Source organism: Engraulis encrasicolus, chromosome 1 (genome assembly GCF_034702125.1).
Source record: "Engraulis encrasicolus isolate BLACKSEA-1 chromosome 1, IST_EnEncr_1.0, whole genome shotgun sequence".
In the NCBI taxonomy this organism is placed as follows: Eukaryota; Metazoa; Chordata; class Actinopteri; order Clupeiformes; family Engraulidae; genus Engraulis; species Engraulis encrasicolus.
Window position 1 is genome coordinate 43,875,118 of NC_085857.1, and position 17,518 is coordinate 43,892,635.

The 17,518-nt window shown below is 40.4% G+C and overlaps 1 protein-coding gene across 1 annotated transcript in view; it reads right to left on the reverse strand.

Moving 5' to 3' along the window:
* The window catches only part of LOC134452699 (integrin alpha-L-like), a 48,506-nt gene that overhangs the window by 11,258 nt on the left and 19,730 nt on the right, over positions 1-17,518 (reverse strand). Inside the window, exons 7-23 of the mRNA XM_063203214.1 lie at positions 17,234-17,376; positions 16,894-17,041; positions 15,885-16,017; positions 15,501-15,580; positions 10,950-11,073; positions 10,035-10,177; positions 9,639-9,779; positions 8,332-8,529; positions 7,718-7,842; positions 7,202-7,356; positions 5,931-6,097; positions 5,699-5,815; positions 5,279-5,349; positions 4,999-5,140; positions 2,276-2,374; positions 792-871; positions 187-291 (exon numbers count right to left, since the gene is read on the reverse strand). Of these exons, the coding sequence (XP_063059284.1) occupies positions 187-291; positions 792-871; positions 2,276-2,374; positions 4,999-5,140; positions 5,279-5,349; positions 5,699-5,815; positions 5,931-6,097; positions 7,202-7,356; positions 7,718-7,842; positions 8,332-8,529; positions 9,639-9,779; positions 10,035-10,177; positions 10,950-11,073; positions 15,501-15,580; positions 15,885-16,017; positions 16,894-17,041; positions 17,234-17,376 (2,171 nt within the window). The remainder of the gene's footprint in view (positions 1-186; positions 292-791; positions 872-2,275; positions 2,375-4,998; positions 5,141-5,278; positions 5,350-5,698; positions 5,816-5,930; positions 6,098-7,201; positions 7,357-7,717; positions 7,843-8,331; positions 8,530-9,638; positions 9,780-10,034; positions 10,178-10,949; positions 11,074-15,500; positions 15,581-15,884; positions 16,018-16,893; positions 17,042-17,233; positions 17,377-17,518) is intronic.

The window sequence follows — 17,518 nt, forward strand, 5'->3', positions numbered from 1 at the left end:
GTATTCCTCTCATGTCTGTGAAATATAAAATACAATACCATTTCATAATAACTTTAGAATCCTACCTGGTGCCCCTTTAAAACATTCTTAGAGGTGATTAATTTGCTAAGGGTGTAAATTGTTAAAACGTTTGTATTATTTCTATTAATTTAGACATCAATAAAGGAGAAGATACTGTGGCCTTACAAGGTGACTTCAAGTTGGACAGGAAGGACAACGGGAAGGCTCTTTGTTACAGGATAATTCTTGAAGGTACTGCCCATTGTCCCATTACCACGGTCTCCATTGTCACTGAAAAAGGCACCATGCATTTCAGCCACCAGGATTTATCAAAACAGTTGAAGTGACATTCTACCATTTGTAAAAATACAATTTCACACCTCCGCTTGAATTAAATAAGTTTTACCTTTCCCTGTTTTCTTCCAGCGGTTCACTGAGTCTGGTGACATTACTCCTAGCTCCAATCAAGCTTTTGTCTTTGAAACTAGCTGGTAAAATGCTGTTCAATGATACATGATAGTCTGGAGGTACAAGTTGTGTCGCCAGACTCAAGAAGAACAACAGGAGAGGGGTAAAACTGAATTATTTACAAAGAGGGGAGGTAGGACATGAGCTTATTACCAGAAACAGTGGAATGTTGCTTTAATACTTGCTTTATGAGGAATACTTTATGAGTCTCCTTTCCAAAAATGATATAGGCTGTGTCAGAGCAATGCATTTTTATGATGGCCAGTCATTACAATTACTTTTACTCATAATCACATTATTTTATGACATTGGAAACTCTGTACCTGTGTGCCGTGATAGTCAGTGTAATAACATCACTCCACTTCAGACTGGCTTCAATATAAAAGGATACAATTAATACGACCTGGGGGGGGGGAAAGGTATGTGAAGTTGAAGAAAAAAATGTTGCCACAGCCCTCTCCCCCGTCGCTACACACATACTCCATATTCTTCAACACACATAGCCCATGATCTCCCACACACTCAGTCCATGTGCCCCAAACATACTCACACAGGCCATGCTTCTCCACACCAACAGTCAAATCTCTCCTGCACTTCACTTGATGGCATGTGTTCAATTTCTCCTACTACACCTTGTCAAGTGCCTTTGGCCTAGCCGCGCGCGCCATCCTACGTACCTCCACCTAAGGATTGGCTCCACTACTAGTCTGGCCCCTGTTTTCTGTGGAGCGATGTTGAGCGATGTAGGATCTGGCCGGCCAACCCTCCCCAGAAAACAGCCAATAACCGAATAGACAGGTTGGTGGGGGTGAAATGGGGAGGGCGCTCGTGACGATAACTTAAACACCCACGCTATGTTGTTGTTGAGTAATTGTCAGCGATTGGTTGAGAGCTGTCCAATCATTTCAAACCATTACTGAGTGCAAACTTCCCACTTCTTGCAATCGCTTCAGATCAAACAACCCCCAGACCATGACAAAATGAAATGGTAGTATTATGGGATGGTCAGGACCAGGCTACCTTTGGCCTACTAACTATAGCTTTTCAAATCAAAATCTCTTGATTTAAATGGTCTGATACTGTAGCAGTCAGCCACAGGAGACTGCATATAACCAAGTTCTCAACAATATTATGACCCATCACAGTTAACTCATCATTTAACAGGGGGGGGTATCCTGATTGTCATCGACTTTAAAATCTCTTCGAGACTTGGTCTAACCAAGAACATAACAATTAACATTTCCCAAATGGCCTCCCTTGGTTTGCTAATGATATTTGCGTCCAAACAAAGTGGGAACTCAGAAAGTACTTGCATTGCTCTTGACCTGACTGGTAGCACCGCTGAAGCTGTTGCGTCACTAGGAGGGCACGGCCTGTCCAGGGTGGGGGTACTTTTTCACACAGGATCATGTAGGTTCGAATTAACTTGATTTACATCATCTGGGCTGCGTTCGGCTACGTCACGCAGGTGCGTTCCCATGCCTCACCAGATGGCAAGAGTCAGGTAAGGTTCGAATGGCATTTCTCAAATAAAATAAAATCATCCTTGTATAATATTTACATTTGTTGGATGACAAAACTTAAGGGTGACAAAGGTGCAAAAAAAAATCTGGAAGGGGGGCAATAGTTTTCCACAGCACTATAAAGGTAAACAACAACAAAAATACCACAACAGGATATACTTGAAGTGTGTGTGTGTGTGTGTGTGTGTGTGTGTGTGTGTGTGTGTGTGTGTGTGTGTGTGTGTGTGTGTGTGTGTGTGTGTGTGTGTGTTGTCAAATACATCACACAAAACAATAGCACTTACCCAGTTCTTTCTGCGGAAGATGGGAGAACTCACATCACATACGGTCACATCAAGTGCATCTTTGCTTTCTGTGCAGTTGGTCAAAGGGTTTTTCTTTGGCTTATAGAAAAAAAATCCAATGATTAAAATTAGATGGCAAATGACAAACAAGAATAACAATCACACTTGAGTTTTTCTTTTACTTTAGACATCTTTAGAACTGACATGTTTCGACGATATAACTTCCATCTTCATCAGAGGCTCACTGGGATGTTGATGTGTGATCTGTCATTATTGACAGGGAGGTCACACCTTTACAACATCAGCTGATTTTAGAGCACGTCACACATCAACATCCCAGATGAAGATGGAAGTTATACCGTTGAAACATGTCAGGTAAAAGATACAACTTTTACATGTCTGAAGTAAAAGAAATGTATGGTAAAAAAGCCGCAGTCCCGGATCAATTTCTTGCAGTTGTAATACTGGGTTAGCATGGCAAAGGCCGAAACGTCTGTCTGTCTGCCATGCTAACCCAGTATTAAAACTGCAAGAAATTGATCCGGGAGTGCGGCTTTTTTTTACCATACATGAACTTTGCTGTTTGCTCGCACCCAAAGACCTTGTAAGAAACTTTTCGGAGTTGAGCGCACTTTCTCTACATGAAGTAAAAGAAAAACTCAAGTGTGATTGAAACAGTTAGACATAATGGACGTTATACATATACCGTAACAATAACAGTCATTTGACATTAGACTGACATAATTCATCATAATACGTATCTTGCAGTTACTCTTACTTATATTGCACATTACAATTTCTCACTTTATATTTATTATTATTTCACAATGCCACTATCATTATCTCAGAATCGTCACAATAGGACATAACTGGAAATGCACAACAATACCTCCTCTTAATATATGTTCTATATACTAACCCCAACTCCGATGAAGTTGGGACGTTTGATAAACAGTGAATAAAATCAAAATGCTATCATTTTCAAAACACTCAATCTATTCATTAGATGGAGAATAGTGAAAAGACAACATATTAAGTGTTAAAACCGAGAAAAAATATTGTTTTGGGGGACATATGTACTCATTTCTAATTTGAGAAATCCAACACGTCTCAAAAGAGTTGGGACGGGGACAATAAATGGCAGCAAATGTCGAGGAAGACTAAAAACGAAACAAAGACAACACTTAACAGTTAAATACATTAACCGATGAGATGATTTTATATAAAAAACAGTGTTAATTCCTATCTTGGACATGATTTCACCAGCTTAAATGGTGGGTGTATTCCTTGTCATTTTTTGCAATGTTTTCCTTTCTGTAGTGCTTACAGTGTGACAGGTTCTTGACCAAAAACCCACCATTTTATCACCTGCTGGTCCTTATGATGGAGCCAAACTGTTAAAACATAGTAGAGAATGCAATTTGACCTTACTATGTGGCAGTAATCGAAGATCTCCCTTCAAAATATAATGCATGAGTGGCTTTTCATGCTCTTTAAAACCCATGTATACCATTCAGCACTGTATTTAACTCTACAGATGAGTGAGAACATCTTAACCAATGCACTACTGCATCCGCATGCCATCATGGAGGCTGACTTTTGAAGCTAGCACTAACACAAGTTAGATGGTCCATTTTCACTGTAGCACAGGATGTGCAATGCTCTATTATTGTCAAAAAGAATGGACTTCTACAACTTCTGCTGACTTCTGTAAGCAAAGGACAGTTTCCCATGTCTTCTGGGTCTATTTCAAGTGAGCTCAGGTGCTTAGGAGAATGTTAAACCCCTGTGTCATTTTCATGCATTAAGCATTCTTAATATGGTAAATTTTCAATAGCTCTAGCACTCCAGGAATTAGAGTGAGACTATAGCCAATATATATTTCATGATGTCATGAACCTATACAATGATTTTATTAACAAAAATATGTCTTATATACACTCAATCGTGGTAAATCAAAGGGAATTAAAAAATGTATGTAATAACTATGGTAATTATTCCCTTTGAATCTTTAATTCTGAGTGACTCAGCCTCTCTGTGATGATCTTATACCTGGACACCTATATTGTCCGTCAGTACAATTCATTTTGAAATGTTCTTCTTTGTTGTTTTATCTTATTTGGATGTTTACTAAATTTCACTGATCCCCGTCCCAACTCTTTTGAGACGTGTTGGATTTATCAAATTAGAAATGAGTACATATGTCCCCCAAAACAATATTTTTTCTCGGTTTTAACACTTAATATGTTGTCTTTTCACTATTCTCCATCTAATGAATAGATTGAATGTTTTGAAAATGATAGCATTTTGATTTTATTCACTGTTTACCAAACTTCCCAACTTCATCGGAGTTGGGGTTTGTACGTTATATGTTGTACGTCTGCTGTTGCCCAGTCTTGCACTTTATATGTCTGTAAGGTTATAATTGTATAGGTGCTCTAGGTGTAATGTGTGTGTACTGTCTATGTCTAATTGGCTCTCGCCCCCCTGCCTTATCCATCGGCAGGATATGCGCCCTCTTCATCTGAATTATTCTAAGCAGGTGGGGGCCTACGCCAAAGACAATCACTACTGCATACTTAAGTGTTTCAATAAATATCTTAAACTTCTTTTGGTCTATCGAGTCTTTCATGGTAGAAATGTAATTTCAATTCTTTGTATGACAGTCCAGTGCATGTAAAGAAATTGACAATAAAACCGACTTGACTTGACTTGACTCTTACCTTAATAACATCAATCTTTGAGGGGGACAGGCCTTCTGGGTGTTGGAAACGAAGGCTGGTATTATAGGAGTCGTCCCCCTCATTGGAGAGCACCAATTTCACAGATAAATACTGATCAGCAAACACCACCATGGCTGCAGAGCTTTTGAAACAGAGAGACTCAAAATGTTTACACAAAAACAAACTCAACTGTGATTGTGAAGGTGATGAGGTTTGTCTTTGTCTTTCTGGCTAGTACAAATGTTTTAAATAGTCATTTTAGTTTTGAAAAGTGACTCACGTGAAATTGAAATCCAACTTTAGATCTGCCACACAAGTATCATTACCTCCACATGGTGTCTGAAAGGGCACCTGCCAAAAATGACAAACAATGCTAAATTCAAATGACAAAAGTATTTTTTGCTGGAAAAAAAACAAAAACAAAATTCAGAAGCAGTAGCCTCTCTTACTGCAGCAGGGGTTGCCGGCGGGCCTATTCACTATTTGCCGAAAATAATCAACTACATCATAACAACATTGCTATGACAGTGCAGAGAGCTTTAAGTAACAGATTAAGACTAGACATTACAATCTGGTGACAGTAAGGTTATAACATAGGTGCCGCACTAAGGGGTTAAGAAGGACATGTTTACAGAGTAACATATCAAGGCATGTTGTCATAGCAGCCAGAAGTCATGGATAATGTTTTAAAAAAAGATACCATCACCATGGCCTCTGTCTTAGTGTCAACATTTAACACTCCGTACGGTTGCCGGTTGTCAGCTTGGGAGAAGTTCATTTTGATGATGATAGGAGCAATAGTGTCCCTCACACAGCGCTACAGGAAATAGACTAAATCAATGACACAATATAACACAATCATATATTTAAATATGACTTTGAATTGAATAAGCAAAATGAATGAGCTTTTTGTTGATAAAAATGTAACCTACTAGCATGAACATGGCGTGAATACTGCAAGTGCTGGGGCTGTTGAGATGAACGATTGTCTGGGTATATCTCAAGGAGCTGTCATTGGCAGCAAAGAAAGCTCGGCTGCGCTGTCTCTCCTGATCCACATCCAGGTCATACTTCAGCTTCAGCCCTGTTGCCATTCGATCTGAGGAAATTGATAAACCAACATTTTCAAACAAATTGTCACTGAGAAAAAAAAAATATGTTTGATCACAAAATGGGACAAAACGTCACGATTCACAATTCAAATTTCAGCTGCAGGTGGAGATGTAGCTAATCAGACAAGCTACATTATAAAAGAAAACATGAAAAACAGGTGGTGCTGAACGTTCACAGATCATTACCCATGACTGGGTAATACCCCCTCTGATTTTTCCCTTCCATCTCACCCAGATTCCGGTAAAGGTCAGTCAATAGTGTTGCCACACGTCCAGGTTTTTCCTGGATTGTCCCGGTTTTCATGGTCTACTCTGTCTGGGAAAATTCCTGGACTGTCCCGATTTTTTATGATGCACAGCTTCATATTACCCCATTGAAATAAACACATATGATTAATGATCCGTGCTCGCGCATCAACGTGTCCAGATTTTTTACCACTGTTATGTGGCAACCCTATCGGTCAAAAACACGCTTTCTGCTTATATTCCTAAATCCACAACGAGGTGGTGAGACGTGCGGTTTCCATTTTGTTTATGTAACTGTGTAGCGTCTTAGTCAGGCTGGTGCCTTCATTTTATTTTATTTTATTTCATTTAAAATAAAATAAAATCAGTCCAGCAACTAGATCAGGTAGTGCCACTGTAGTCAACTGTCCACCTGTACTAGGGAGTAAAGGGACAACCAAAGCACCAATCAGGGAAGTGATGCAACTACGACATCTTTATTCAAGTTCATCCGTCTGTGGCTCAGCAACAGTATGCATCACAGCCAAACCGCAGCAATTAGCCACATTAAATTACAGATTAAATTGGTTGAATTAAAGTATAACCACAATGGAGGACAAGTTATTCTATGAGACCAGTTAGCCGCCAGCTGGTCTCATAGGACTCATTCTCAATGTCAATTGCTAGCATGGAGGTAAAATATGCACTGCCATACTTGCAGAACGATTGAAGTACAGGAGAAAGGTAATATTCGGTCATTTAACGCAAGGAGAGGTGTACAATAAACTTATTTCCAAAAATGGGACAGTATCACTTTAAAACAAAGAGCCTATTTAAAATCCACTGATAGGTGGTTGGCCAAGAACCTGTTGTGCTATTGGTTTGTTCGCTCATCCGGAAACAGAGGGTCAAGTTGACCATGGGGAGGGTCTCCCCCTCCTCTGTGCAGTCCAACTGCAGGATGCTGATCTCCGAGGGGCTGAATGACAGGTGGGCCGACACGCTGAAGACAGGCCTGGACCTACGGATGATGATGAGCCCACATAGAATAGAATAGAATAGAATAGAATAGAATAGAATAGAATAGGATAGGATAGAATAGGATAGGAGAGAAGATGTTGGGAAAATTCTTACAATTCTGTAAAAGATTGTACAGGCACACAGATGCACACAGAGACAAAGTTATTACTTTTTGAAGGTCTTACACTGAGACACATCGGTTAACCACCGGTTAATGAGGCTCGGTAGTCGGTTAAGATTTTTTTTTTTAATACATTTTATTTGCCATCCCTAGTGTGAAATTGAACTAAATCCACACTTCAGCATGTGCTGTTGACTAATGAACTCTTCAGAAACTTCAGATAAGATGAATGAATCCTTACTTTAGTAGCACGACCTGTCCATAAGATCCCACGACGATATCGGTCAGTCCGTCCGTGTCAGATGTACCATCGATGCTCACTCCAAACTGCCTCAGGCTTTCTGACAGCGACCTTGCTCTAATTCGCTAGAACATTGGCAATACAATTAGTATTTATTCAAGAAAAATAAGTGGTTGTTCAGTTACATCTCTCTCTCTCTCTCTCTCTCTCTCTCTCTCTCTCTCTCTCTCTCTCTCTCTCTCTCTCTCTCTCTCTCTATTTATCTATCTCTATTTCTATCTCTCTATCTCTCTCTCTATCTCTCTCTCTGTGCAAAACATCATACTTTTAAACTTGTAAAAGATATAATTTGTGGTTGCTAAGTTCCAGAGGCAGTTCTACACATTTTGGGGACCTAAGCGAAATATAGACATGAATTACTTTTGCTGGTGTGTTGACCATGGCAGGACTGACTGTTGGGGGCCCCTATGGAGGCCAGATTTTAGTGGGGCCCTCAGTAATTGCCTAGGGCCCCGGCTCTGCTAATGCAGGACTGACCATGCAAATCATGATACAGAAAAAGGTTATCCTACCACAACCCCCCAACCCCCCCCTCTCTCTCTCTCTTCAATTACCTGGTAGTAATCTGAGCGGATCCCCTTAGTTCCATGCCCGAGGTATATGTACACCACTCCCCTACGGTCGTCCTCCAGAGGGGCCCCCACAGCCAGGTCCTGAAGTCCATCCCCGTTCAGGTCTCTCAGGGAGGCAATGGAGGACGAGAAACGGCCCTGTGGAGACGCGGACCGAATCTGCACTTTCTTCAGCATATTCTGTAAGAGACAAAATCAGTCCATAATAATGTTCTTTATTGTTTAAGTACGGTTATTTAAAAGTAAGCTTTAGTTTGATTGTCAAATGTATCTACAGTGCCTGTGTGCATACTGTATGTAATTGTAATATGTAATTTCATGCTAGCTTGATTCACAGAATGTATGCTGCTCATTCAAAACTGTCATCATTATTCTTTCTTTTTTTACAACCTCCTCTGCTTGGAAAATGAATAGGTGGCATAAGGCGTCAGACACACCAAGGCATCGCGGAACAGCGTCGTGGAACAGAAGCGAGACGAATGAGGTATTTCTGCTTAGTTTCAGCCGGTATGTTCTACTCTGCCTTTCACACCGACAGCGTCGGCGTGCACGGCCAGTCCACTTCAAAATCCCCCCACAGCTAAAGCTAGTGTGTTACTTTGCCATTCATTTGAATGAGACAATGCCAGTCGCCGGTGTGAAAAATAAGCTTGAGTTCTATTCGCCAAATGCAGTGCGGAGCGGAGCTGGCTCCTGCGCCGCTGACACCCGACTACCGCCGGTTGGTGTGGAAGGACAGATACTGTATGTTTCCATGTATTTTCGCCACTGCCGGTAAAAATCGCTTCCGTCCCGCGACGCTTCACCGCCTTGATGTGTAAGCGGCCTAATAGGTGGATTCTCTCCAGATGTATCTGCCATTCTGAACTACTGTCATATAGCCTGGCGAGCCAAACCCCTACAGCGTCTAGATTTCTAGGCTAACTGTCATAGGCATCTGCAGCAAAACCTTCTCTGGTCAGACTTAGTAAATATTCATGAGCAAAAAAAACCCAAAACAAAACAGAATTTTACACAATCAATGGAATGAACGAATGGACAAAAGCATTTGCAATTTTCTTAAATCAATTAGAAACTGACTTTTGACCAGCACTAGTTCATGCGTCATCTGGATACTCAAAACTGTATTATACAGATTCTCACAAGCCCCAGATGTAGCTCTGTCAGATATCAATCATGTACTGGAACTGAAGAAGAACTTTTGAGAATTTTGATTCTGATGTGAGAAATGTGCTAATCCAATTGAGAAAACAGCAAAAAACACCTGGTTTCGATGCAAGATTCGTTACCTGTTCAGCAAGGGCGTAAACATACATGAGGCCCTCTATCTGGGGGTGATAGTACAGGGGCGCCCCCACCATCAGGAAGTCAGTAGTTCCATCAGAGTCAATGTCAACAGCACACAGCTCTCCGCCGAAGTATGAACCAATCTACAAAACAGCACCATCAGCATGTACTGGTGGTGACCTTGGTTTTCGTTTAATAGATCGATAGGTAGATCGATAGGTAGGTAGATCGATAGATAGATAGATAGATAGATAGATAGATAGATAGATAGATAGATAGATAGATAGATAGATAGATAGATAGATAGATAGATAGATAGATAGATAGATAGATTGATTGATTAGAGACGCAGATTAGAGAACATAGGAAATATTTTGGATAGATAGATCTTGCCTGACCTGTTCACTTTCAAGTCTTTGTATGACACTCCAGTTGCTTTCAACTTGACTAAAAACAATGACCTGTCCTTTGTGCTTGTATCTTGGGGCACCCGCAAAATACATTGCAATACCATTCTTTTTCCCAACGGCAACGGTGTAGCCTTGAAAACACAAAAAGGCAGATCGCAGGTCACTTTTATCCATCTGAAAGTTTATGTCATAATAACCTAATTTGTATACAGTGCACAGCAATAATGAGCACACCCCTTTTGAGCTCCGACCTCTCCAACCTGGAACTTACTGAAGTAACTGTTGCAACAATAACAATGGCATTGAGCAGTCATGTGACACGTGTATTGTTTTATACTCTACCACATATTGATTCTTAACATTTTTTGTTTTAAAAAAAGATTGTGGACTATATTGATTCTTTTAAGATGGGCAGAGACCAGGGGTGAATTTCTCGAAAGCAAAGTTGCTTACTACATTAGCTACTTCGTTGCTTTCAATGCATTTTCCCATTGGCAACTACCGAAGTTGCTAACAGGCTAACAACTTCCCTTTTGAGAAACTCACCCCAGTTTTGAAGGAATTTGGTGGTGGCAAGAACGGACAAATGATGCAAAGTCATGCCTTCTGAAAGCAAATGCAGCACAAGCTCGAGAGTGGAGCTCGGGAAGCTGTGTGGAACTACAGGTCTAACAAGAGTCAGACTAAATTGGCCTAATGACTATCATAATTAAGTGTGCAAGGTTGGTCAATTGTAGCACAATGGCATGAAGGTATTATTTGATCTCAAGAAAAAGTGGTAGAATTTGGTGTGTCACTAACATATTTTGAAGAAAGAGTCAAGCTACTACTTAATATTAATGAATAAAAGAATGGTTTATGTTCATACTTCACACATAAACATTATCAAAAATAAGAGCTTACCCATGTAGGCAAATTCCTCCATGTCTGGGTCTTTGATTTCCAGATCGGGTAAGGAGCTGGCCGTAATTTCGTGAAGAGACCCTCTCGAGTTGTGGGAACCAACAGATCCAACAACCAGGGAATCCTATGATGAAAATGTTGAAGATATTTTCTTTTACTACGGTGACTGTAGTTAAACACAATGTACGTACAGTAGGGTGCATCAGTTGCCCCCTATGAAAAGATATCGCCTTGGCCCTATAGTAAAAATGTTCTACACCCAGTAAAAACACACTGTGTAAAATATTTTGAAATTTGGATGAAGTCTACCGGGGCCACCAGCCCCATGAAAATAGAAAATAAGGGTGATAGTCAGAATCTTGGAATAGAAATGGACATTTTGCTGCATAAAGCTACCCAATAAAAACATATTGTCTCGGCTTTGTAATAAAAATGTTCTACACCCAGTAAAAACACACTGTGTAAAATATTTTGAAATTTGGATGAAGTCTACCGGGGCCACCAGCCCCATGAAAATAGAAAATAATGGTGATAGTCAAAATCTTGGATAGAAACAGGGCTGGACTGGCCATCTGGCATGGTGGGCATTTCCCGGTGAGCTCCGCACCCTCGTGGGCCCCCATTTTTTTTTTTTTTTACATTACTGAAAATAGGGGCCCATGAGGGTGCAGGGCCCACAGGTGAGTCAGTTCTCCGACACTAATAATAATGAGGGCCCCCCCTTAAATCCAAAAGTGCCCGGGCCCTATTTATCGCCTAGCCCAGCCCTGAATAGAAATGGACATTTTGCTGCATAAAGCTACCCAATAAAAACATATTGCCTCAGCTGTGTGATGAAAAATGTTCTATGCACAGTAAAATCACTCTGTGGAAAATGTGTTGAAATTTAGATTAATTCTACTGGGTCCACCAGGCCCATGAAAATACAAAACAATGGTGATAGTGATGGGCAACCTGGATTCCAAAGTCCAGTGCCACATATTCCAAATTTGGCCAATATAATGAACCAGCTGACCCACTGCCAGTATCAATCAAGAGATTGCGAAGTTGTATGACTTTTGTGTGCTTCACCTGTGGGCCTACAGGATTGTACAGGTAGCTGTTAATACCTGGTGGAACATCTGTACTAAGGCTGTGAATGCTCCTTGGAATGACTTCTGTTTTGTCAAGAAATCCCTGCAGTAGTTCAATAGAGTACATACAATACAACTGTATGTGATGTTGGAAAGAGTGGCTTCCCAAAACCTTTACTTAAGTGGCTTCTAGGTATGTCATGGGTATCACCAGGTCCAGAGTCCATTGCCAAGGGCCTCTCAGGTAAGTTATGGTACTCATCTGATGGAGTAAAGTGAAATACTACCACAGGCGATGGGATAAAGAAGTAATGGCACTCTTCAATACAGTTGTATTGACTGCCTTGTAGCCTAGGCATTCCAAGGCACATTCTCAGCTTTAGTACAGATGTTCCTCCATGAATTGTAGGCCCACAGGTGAAACACACAAATATAACATGAATATAACACGTCATGCAGCTTTGCCATCTCTTGCTTGATACTAGCAGTGGTCCAAGGCAGCAAGGAATTGATATTGTGTTGCAAAAGAGCAAATTTGCCTAAATATAGCAGTTTGACCATCAGTCTGTCCTGAGACTGAAGTCTGTGTAAGTGGATCGACTGAATACACAACCTGCTTAGATATTCCTTCTGTTTGTGCTCCCAATACAGGTGATTTCACTAATTACCTCATCAACCTGGCTTAAGTGGTAATTAGGCTCAGCTGGTTCATTATATTGGCTGCCTGGGGCAAATGTGTCACGCAGTTTGTCCACCTCTGTTTAAAGACAATGGCAGACCTAGATTCAAAAGCTACAATCCAGTGCCACAGATTTCAAATTACCTGGTTTTACCTGTCCAATTGCCCTAACTGGAAAGGTAAAACTAGGTATGTCATTTGGAATATGTGGCACTGGACTTCAGCTTTGGAATCCAGGTTGCCCATCACCATCACCATTGTTTTGTATTTTCATGGGCCTGGTGGACCCGGTAGAATTCATCTAAATTTCAACATATTTTACACAGAGTGATTTTACTGTGCATAGAACATTTTTATCACACAGCCGAGACAATATGTTTTTATTGGGTAGCTTTATGCAGCAAAATGTCAATTTCTATTCCAAGATTCTGACTATCACCATTATTTTCTATTTTCATGGGGCTGGTGGCCCCGGTAGACTTCATCCAAATTTCAAAATATTTTACACAGTGTGTTTTTACTGGGTGTAGAACATTTTTACTATAGGGCCAAGGCGATATCTTTTCATAGGGGGCAACTGATGCACCCTAACGTACATGTTGTTTTTTGTTTGTTTATTCCAGTGATGTGCAACCAGGATACAGAAGTACAGAACCCCCTGCCTCATATTCTAAACAACCTTGTTTTATCTGTCCAATTCAACCAGGGCCTCGTTTCCCGATAACGATGGTTCTTAGCCTTACGTGTGTCGTTAACCAGTGATCCTACGAATGTTCTTAGATTTCCTACGAAACGCGCGTGCACAGCCTCTAAGATCATTCGTAGTGTCGCTCTTAAGGATCACTGTCCACATATGTGGTGCTGAAGTGTCCTCGGAGTGAACTGCGCCGTCATGCTGCTAAACCATTTACAAAATGTAAGGCGTGTGTCAGTATCAAAAGTTGTTTTCTATAAGGGTGGGACTACATTTGTAGCAGTTTGCAACTATCGACAGAGTTATTGTTGGCAAATTAAATAAAATGCACACACACAATGAAATCATGCAAAACCATGAGCTACGCCGTTAAACCAGACAAAGCGTGTGCAGTTGGCTACCGTGCTTAATATTTAAGAAGACAAGTAGGCCTAGGAGTTCCAAATTGGGATGCGCATTTTGGGAACGGCGCGCAAAGTACCGCGCACTCAAGGCTTTAACAAATGTGAGGAACATTTTGCACGGCAGTCTGCTCTGCTGTTATTAAAACAAAAAATCCCCATCGCTGCCTTTTTTATGTCATAGTTTACCCTAAGCCTACAACTATCGTGTCTTTTATGCGTCACATTCCCTTTCTTAGGGTACTTGAAAATGAAAGAGGGCGCAACGACTCGCTGACCGTTTTTCTTTTTTTTATGTTTCGGTAGTGGCCTTCCGACATCACCACTCTTGTCTCTGGTCGCCGAAGCCCCCTATTTATTTTGCGTGTGGATGCCTTGTTCTTGTTCACGAAGCACCCACACAAATAATGATTGATCACAGTTTGATTGATCACAGTTTATCAAACACGGCTGAACTATTTTACTGCCTATAAAATATTTTCCAAACACATTGCTTTTATTTTATACACTTACACAATTAATGTTACCTTCTTATTTTCGTTACAGTGTCAACTGTGGTGCCATGATATTTACACTCCCGTCTTAAAACCTCAACTTGAAGCGCAAGTTTCTTCTTTTCCTGTGGGTGTCTCCACTATGCCATGCCACTCGCATCTTAAAACAGCAATCTTATGCGCAAGTTTCTTCTTTTCCCTTCATATCCTGTGGGTGTCTCCATTGTGCCATGCCGTTACGATCATTCTTCACGCGTTAAGACTACTCCTGACCACTCGTGGATTTCTCTTAGAGTTACGTGTCAACCTGCGATGGTTCTTTGCTAAGTTGGTTTTGGGAAACGCTCCGTGAGCTCTACGATGGTGTTACGTGTGAACTTAAGTAGCACGTAGCGTTAAGTAGTACTTAAGGCCCTTTCGGAAACAAGGCCCAGGTGATTTCCTAATTGGACATGCAAAACCAGGGGCCTCATTTATCAAGCGTTCTTAGGCACAGATATGTGCGTAAATCTTGCGTGCGATCATTCCTGAGCAAAGTGTGGGATTTATGAACATGTACTTGAACGTAGAAATGTGCCTAAATCTACGCACACCTCAGACCATGCGTGTGAGTGGAAGAAACACGAAATTGCAAATAATATTGACCGTGCAAGCTACAGTTTGCTTTGAATGACAATGGAGTATGACAGTGTTCTATTTTACAGTATTTTCGTTCATGTGTGTCTCCTTCTTTTACTTATTTTGAAACATGGTCCTCCTCCTGTCGAGAGCACCTCCACTTCTGCCACAGAAATGGTTCTATCTCCGCACTTCCCGCCAGCGCTTCGACTGGCGGGTGTGTCCGCGTGTGTTCATGTGTGTCCGAACAGGGTGGCGCCTTCGAATTAACCTGCCATTTGAATATATTTTAATACCATATATGGTTACTTGGAGGCGTTTCGGGATGCTAATTACCCCGAATGCGCGCGTGCACAGTGATTTGGAAGGTGTGGGATTTATCATGCAGACTTGTGCATAGGAGCAGCCAACGCACGTTTGATAAATCCCGATTTTTCTGTACTTGCGAACATTCTAAATTTCACTCCTAAGACACAATTTAGAAGACATTCTACGAACTGATGATAAATGAGGCCCCAGGTCATTTGGAACAAAGAAGTTAGCTTCTGAATCCATGTTGCCCATCAGTCTCAATTCCAGAATTGAATTGAACCTCAGCGTAAGCAGCACTCATTCCACTCTGAGAACATTCATTTTCAAAGACCTGGACCGGTCTGAAATGGTCTGAAGAACCTGAAAAAAAGCAGAACTCAGAATAAGAAAATCAAAACACGTCAACTCATTCCAATATTATGCTGCATTGACGTGAATGTTGCAAACTAGTATAAAGTTTATTAAGAACTTTCAAAAATACCGACAGTTAATGTTAATCGTTAATGCAGTAATAATAAGAGAACAAATAATATGCAACTAAAATTATGATGAGTGTGATATTCGTTCCACTTATCTGTCACAGATGTGTAGGCTATAAGTGATCAACTCTTTCAGACAAATGTAAAGCATCAATCAATCAATCAATCAGTCAATCTGACATTACCTTCTATGTTCAAAAAATTGGTCTCTAGGTCTTTCAGAAGACCACTGAGGCCAGCATAGTCTTGAATGAAGAAGACGATCGAACTATCTGAGGCAAGTTTTCGGAGTACAGCCATATTTATGTCATTCCCAACCTTAAAAAAAAAACTTCATTAATCAGTTTGACCAATAGTCTAGTCAACAACAATTGCCTGTTCACTTATTGATTAAAAATATATATATTTTTTATTAATAGTCAGTTAATAGTAACACTTTATTGTTGTGCTGCTGCTTACTTGCATCTTATGTTGAAAGGCAGGTACGCTTGCTGCGAGCAGCAAATTACGCGCATCACCGCGAGCAACCGACTGCATATGCTTGCTTTAAAAGCAGTGGACCAACACGCAAAATACTGGCGGTGTCGTCCAGGGGGCAGACAGAACGGTATTGTGATCCGGGAATTGGGAACACAGACTGTAAATAAAACATAAAGGACTCCAGGGTAAGGAGACGATACTGCTACTACGTCTGCATTTGCACGCTCCTTTGTCAAAGTCCAACGGGGAAGTATCGCAAATCAAATGTTTATAATTTCGGACAAGCTCGAGACGAAAAGTTACTGCCATCGTTGTTTCCTCCAGAAGCACTCGCATGGAACTGTGCCGTCTTTCTTATGATCACCCCCAGCGAGTTTGAAAATATCGCACCTAACACACGCGTTTGGTTGCAGTATCTAACGTGCGTAAAATTGACATGAACTACGCTAGTTAACTCGCGTGCGTATCCTACAGCAAGCATGCCGAGGGCCTAACACAGCTTGGCAACTTCCTTTACAGATGTTTATCTCTATTCTTTTCATTGATAAAATTACTAGTACTACTGGTAATAGTACAACAACTACTACTACTAATAATAATAATAATGTGAAAATTTATACATTTATCGATTTCACTTCCCAGTCATATTACATAAAGGACTATAGATTAAATAATGTAAATGAAGGAAATAAAATAAAAAAACACAATACAAACCGCAATAACAAATCGGATGATATGATTATCTTCATATATTTTTATAATGGCCTCTCCTCTATCCGAAGGGTTACCATCAGTAATGATAACTAAAACTTTTGTTGCTTTTGGTTGACACCCACTTGTTTGATTTTCAAAAAGCTTCTCTCTGTATCCAACAAGAAAACATTAAAATAACAATATTATATGATATATTATATTATATTATATTATATTATATTATATTATATTATATTATATTATATTATATTATATTATATTATATTCATTAATGTCAACAAAATATTTCAGCTGTCAATGAGATGAGAATAAATGTCTATAGAACCTGAAAAGTACTCACAGTGCAAATCGCATAGCCTTATGGGTGTTAGTAAGGCTTTTCATATGTGATTCATTTTTCAGCTTTTGCAGGGCTCTCTTTTCCCTGAAGTCATTGAAGGTGAAAACTGTTCGGACGCTTGATGAGAACTGTGCTGCTGCAAACTATAAAACAAAACACAAAGTACATCACATTCAGTGATGGGAAAAATAGATTCATTTGTCACAATCTAGGGCCACATACTCCAAATGAGTTGTCCAATTCAACCAGGTGATCACTAAGCAAAACCAAGTGATTTGGAATATG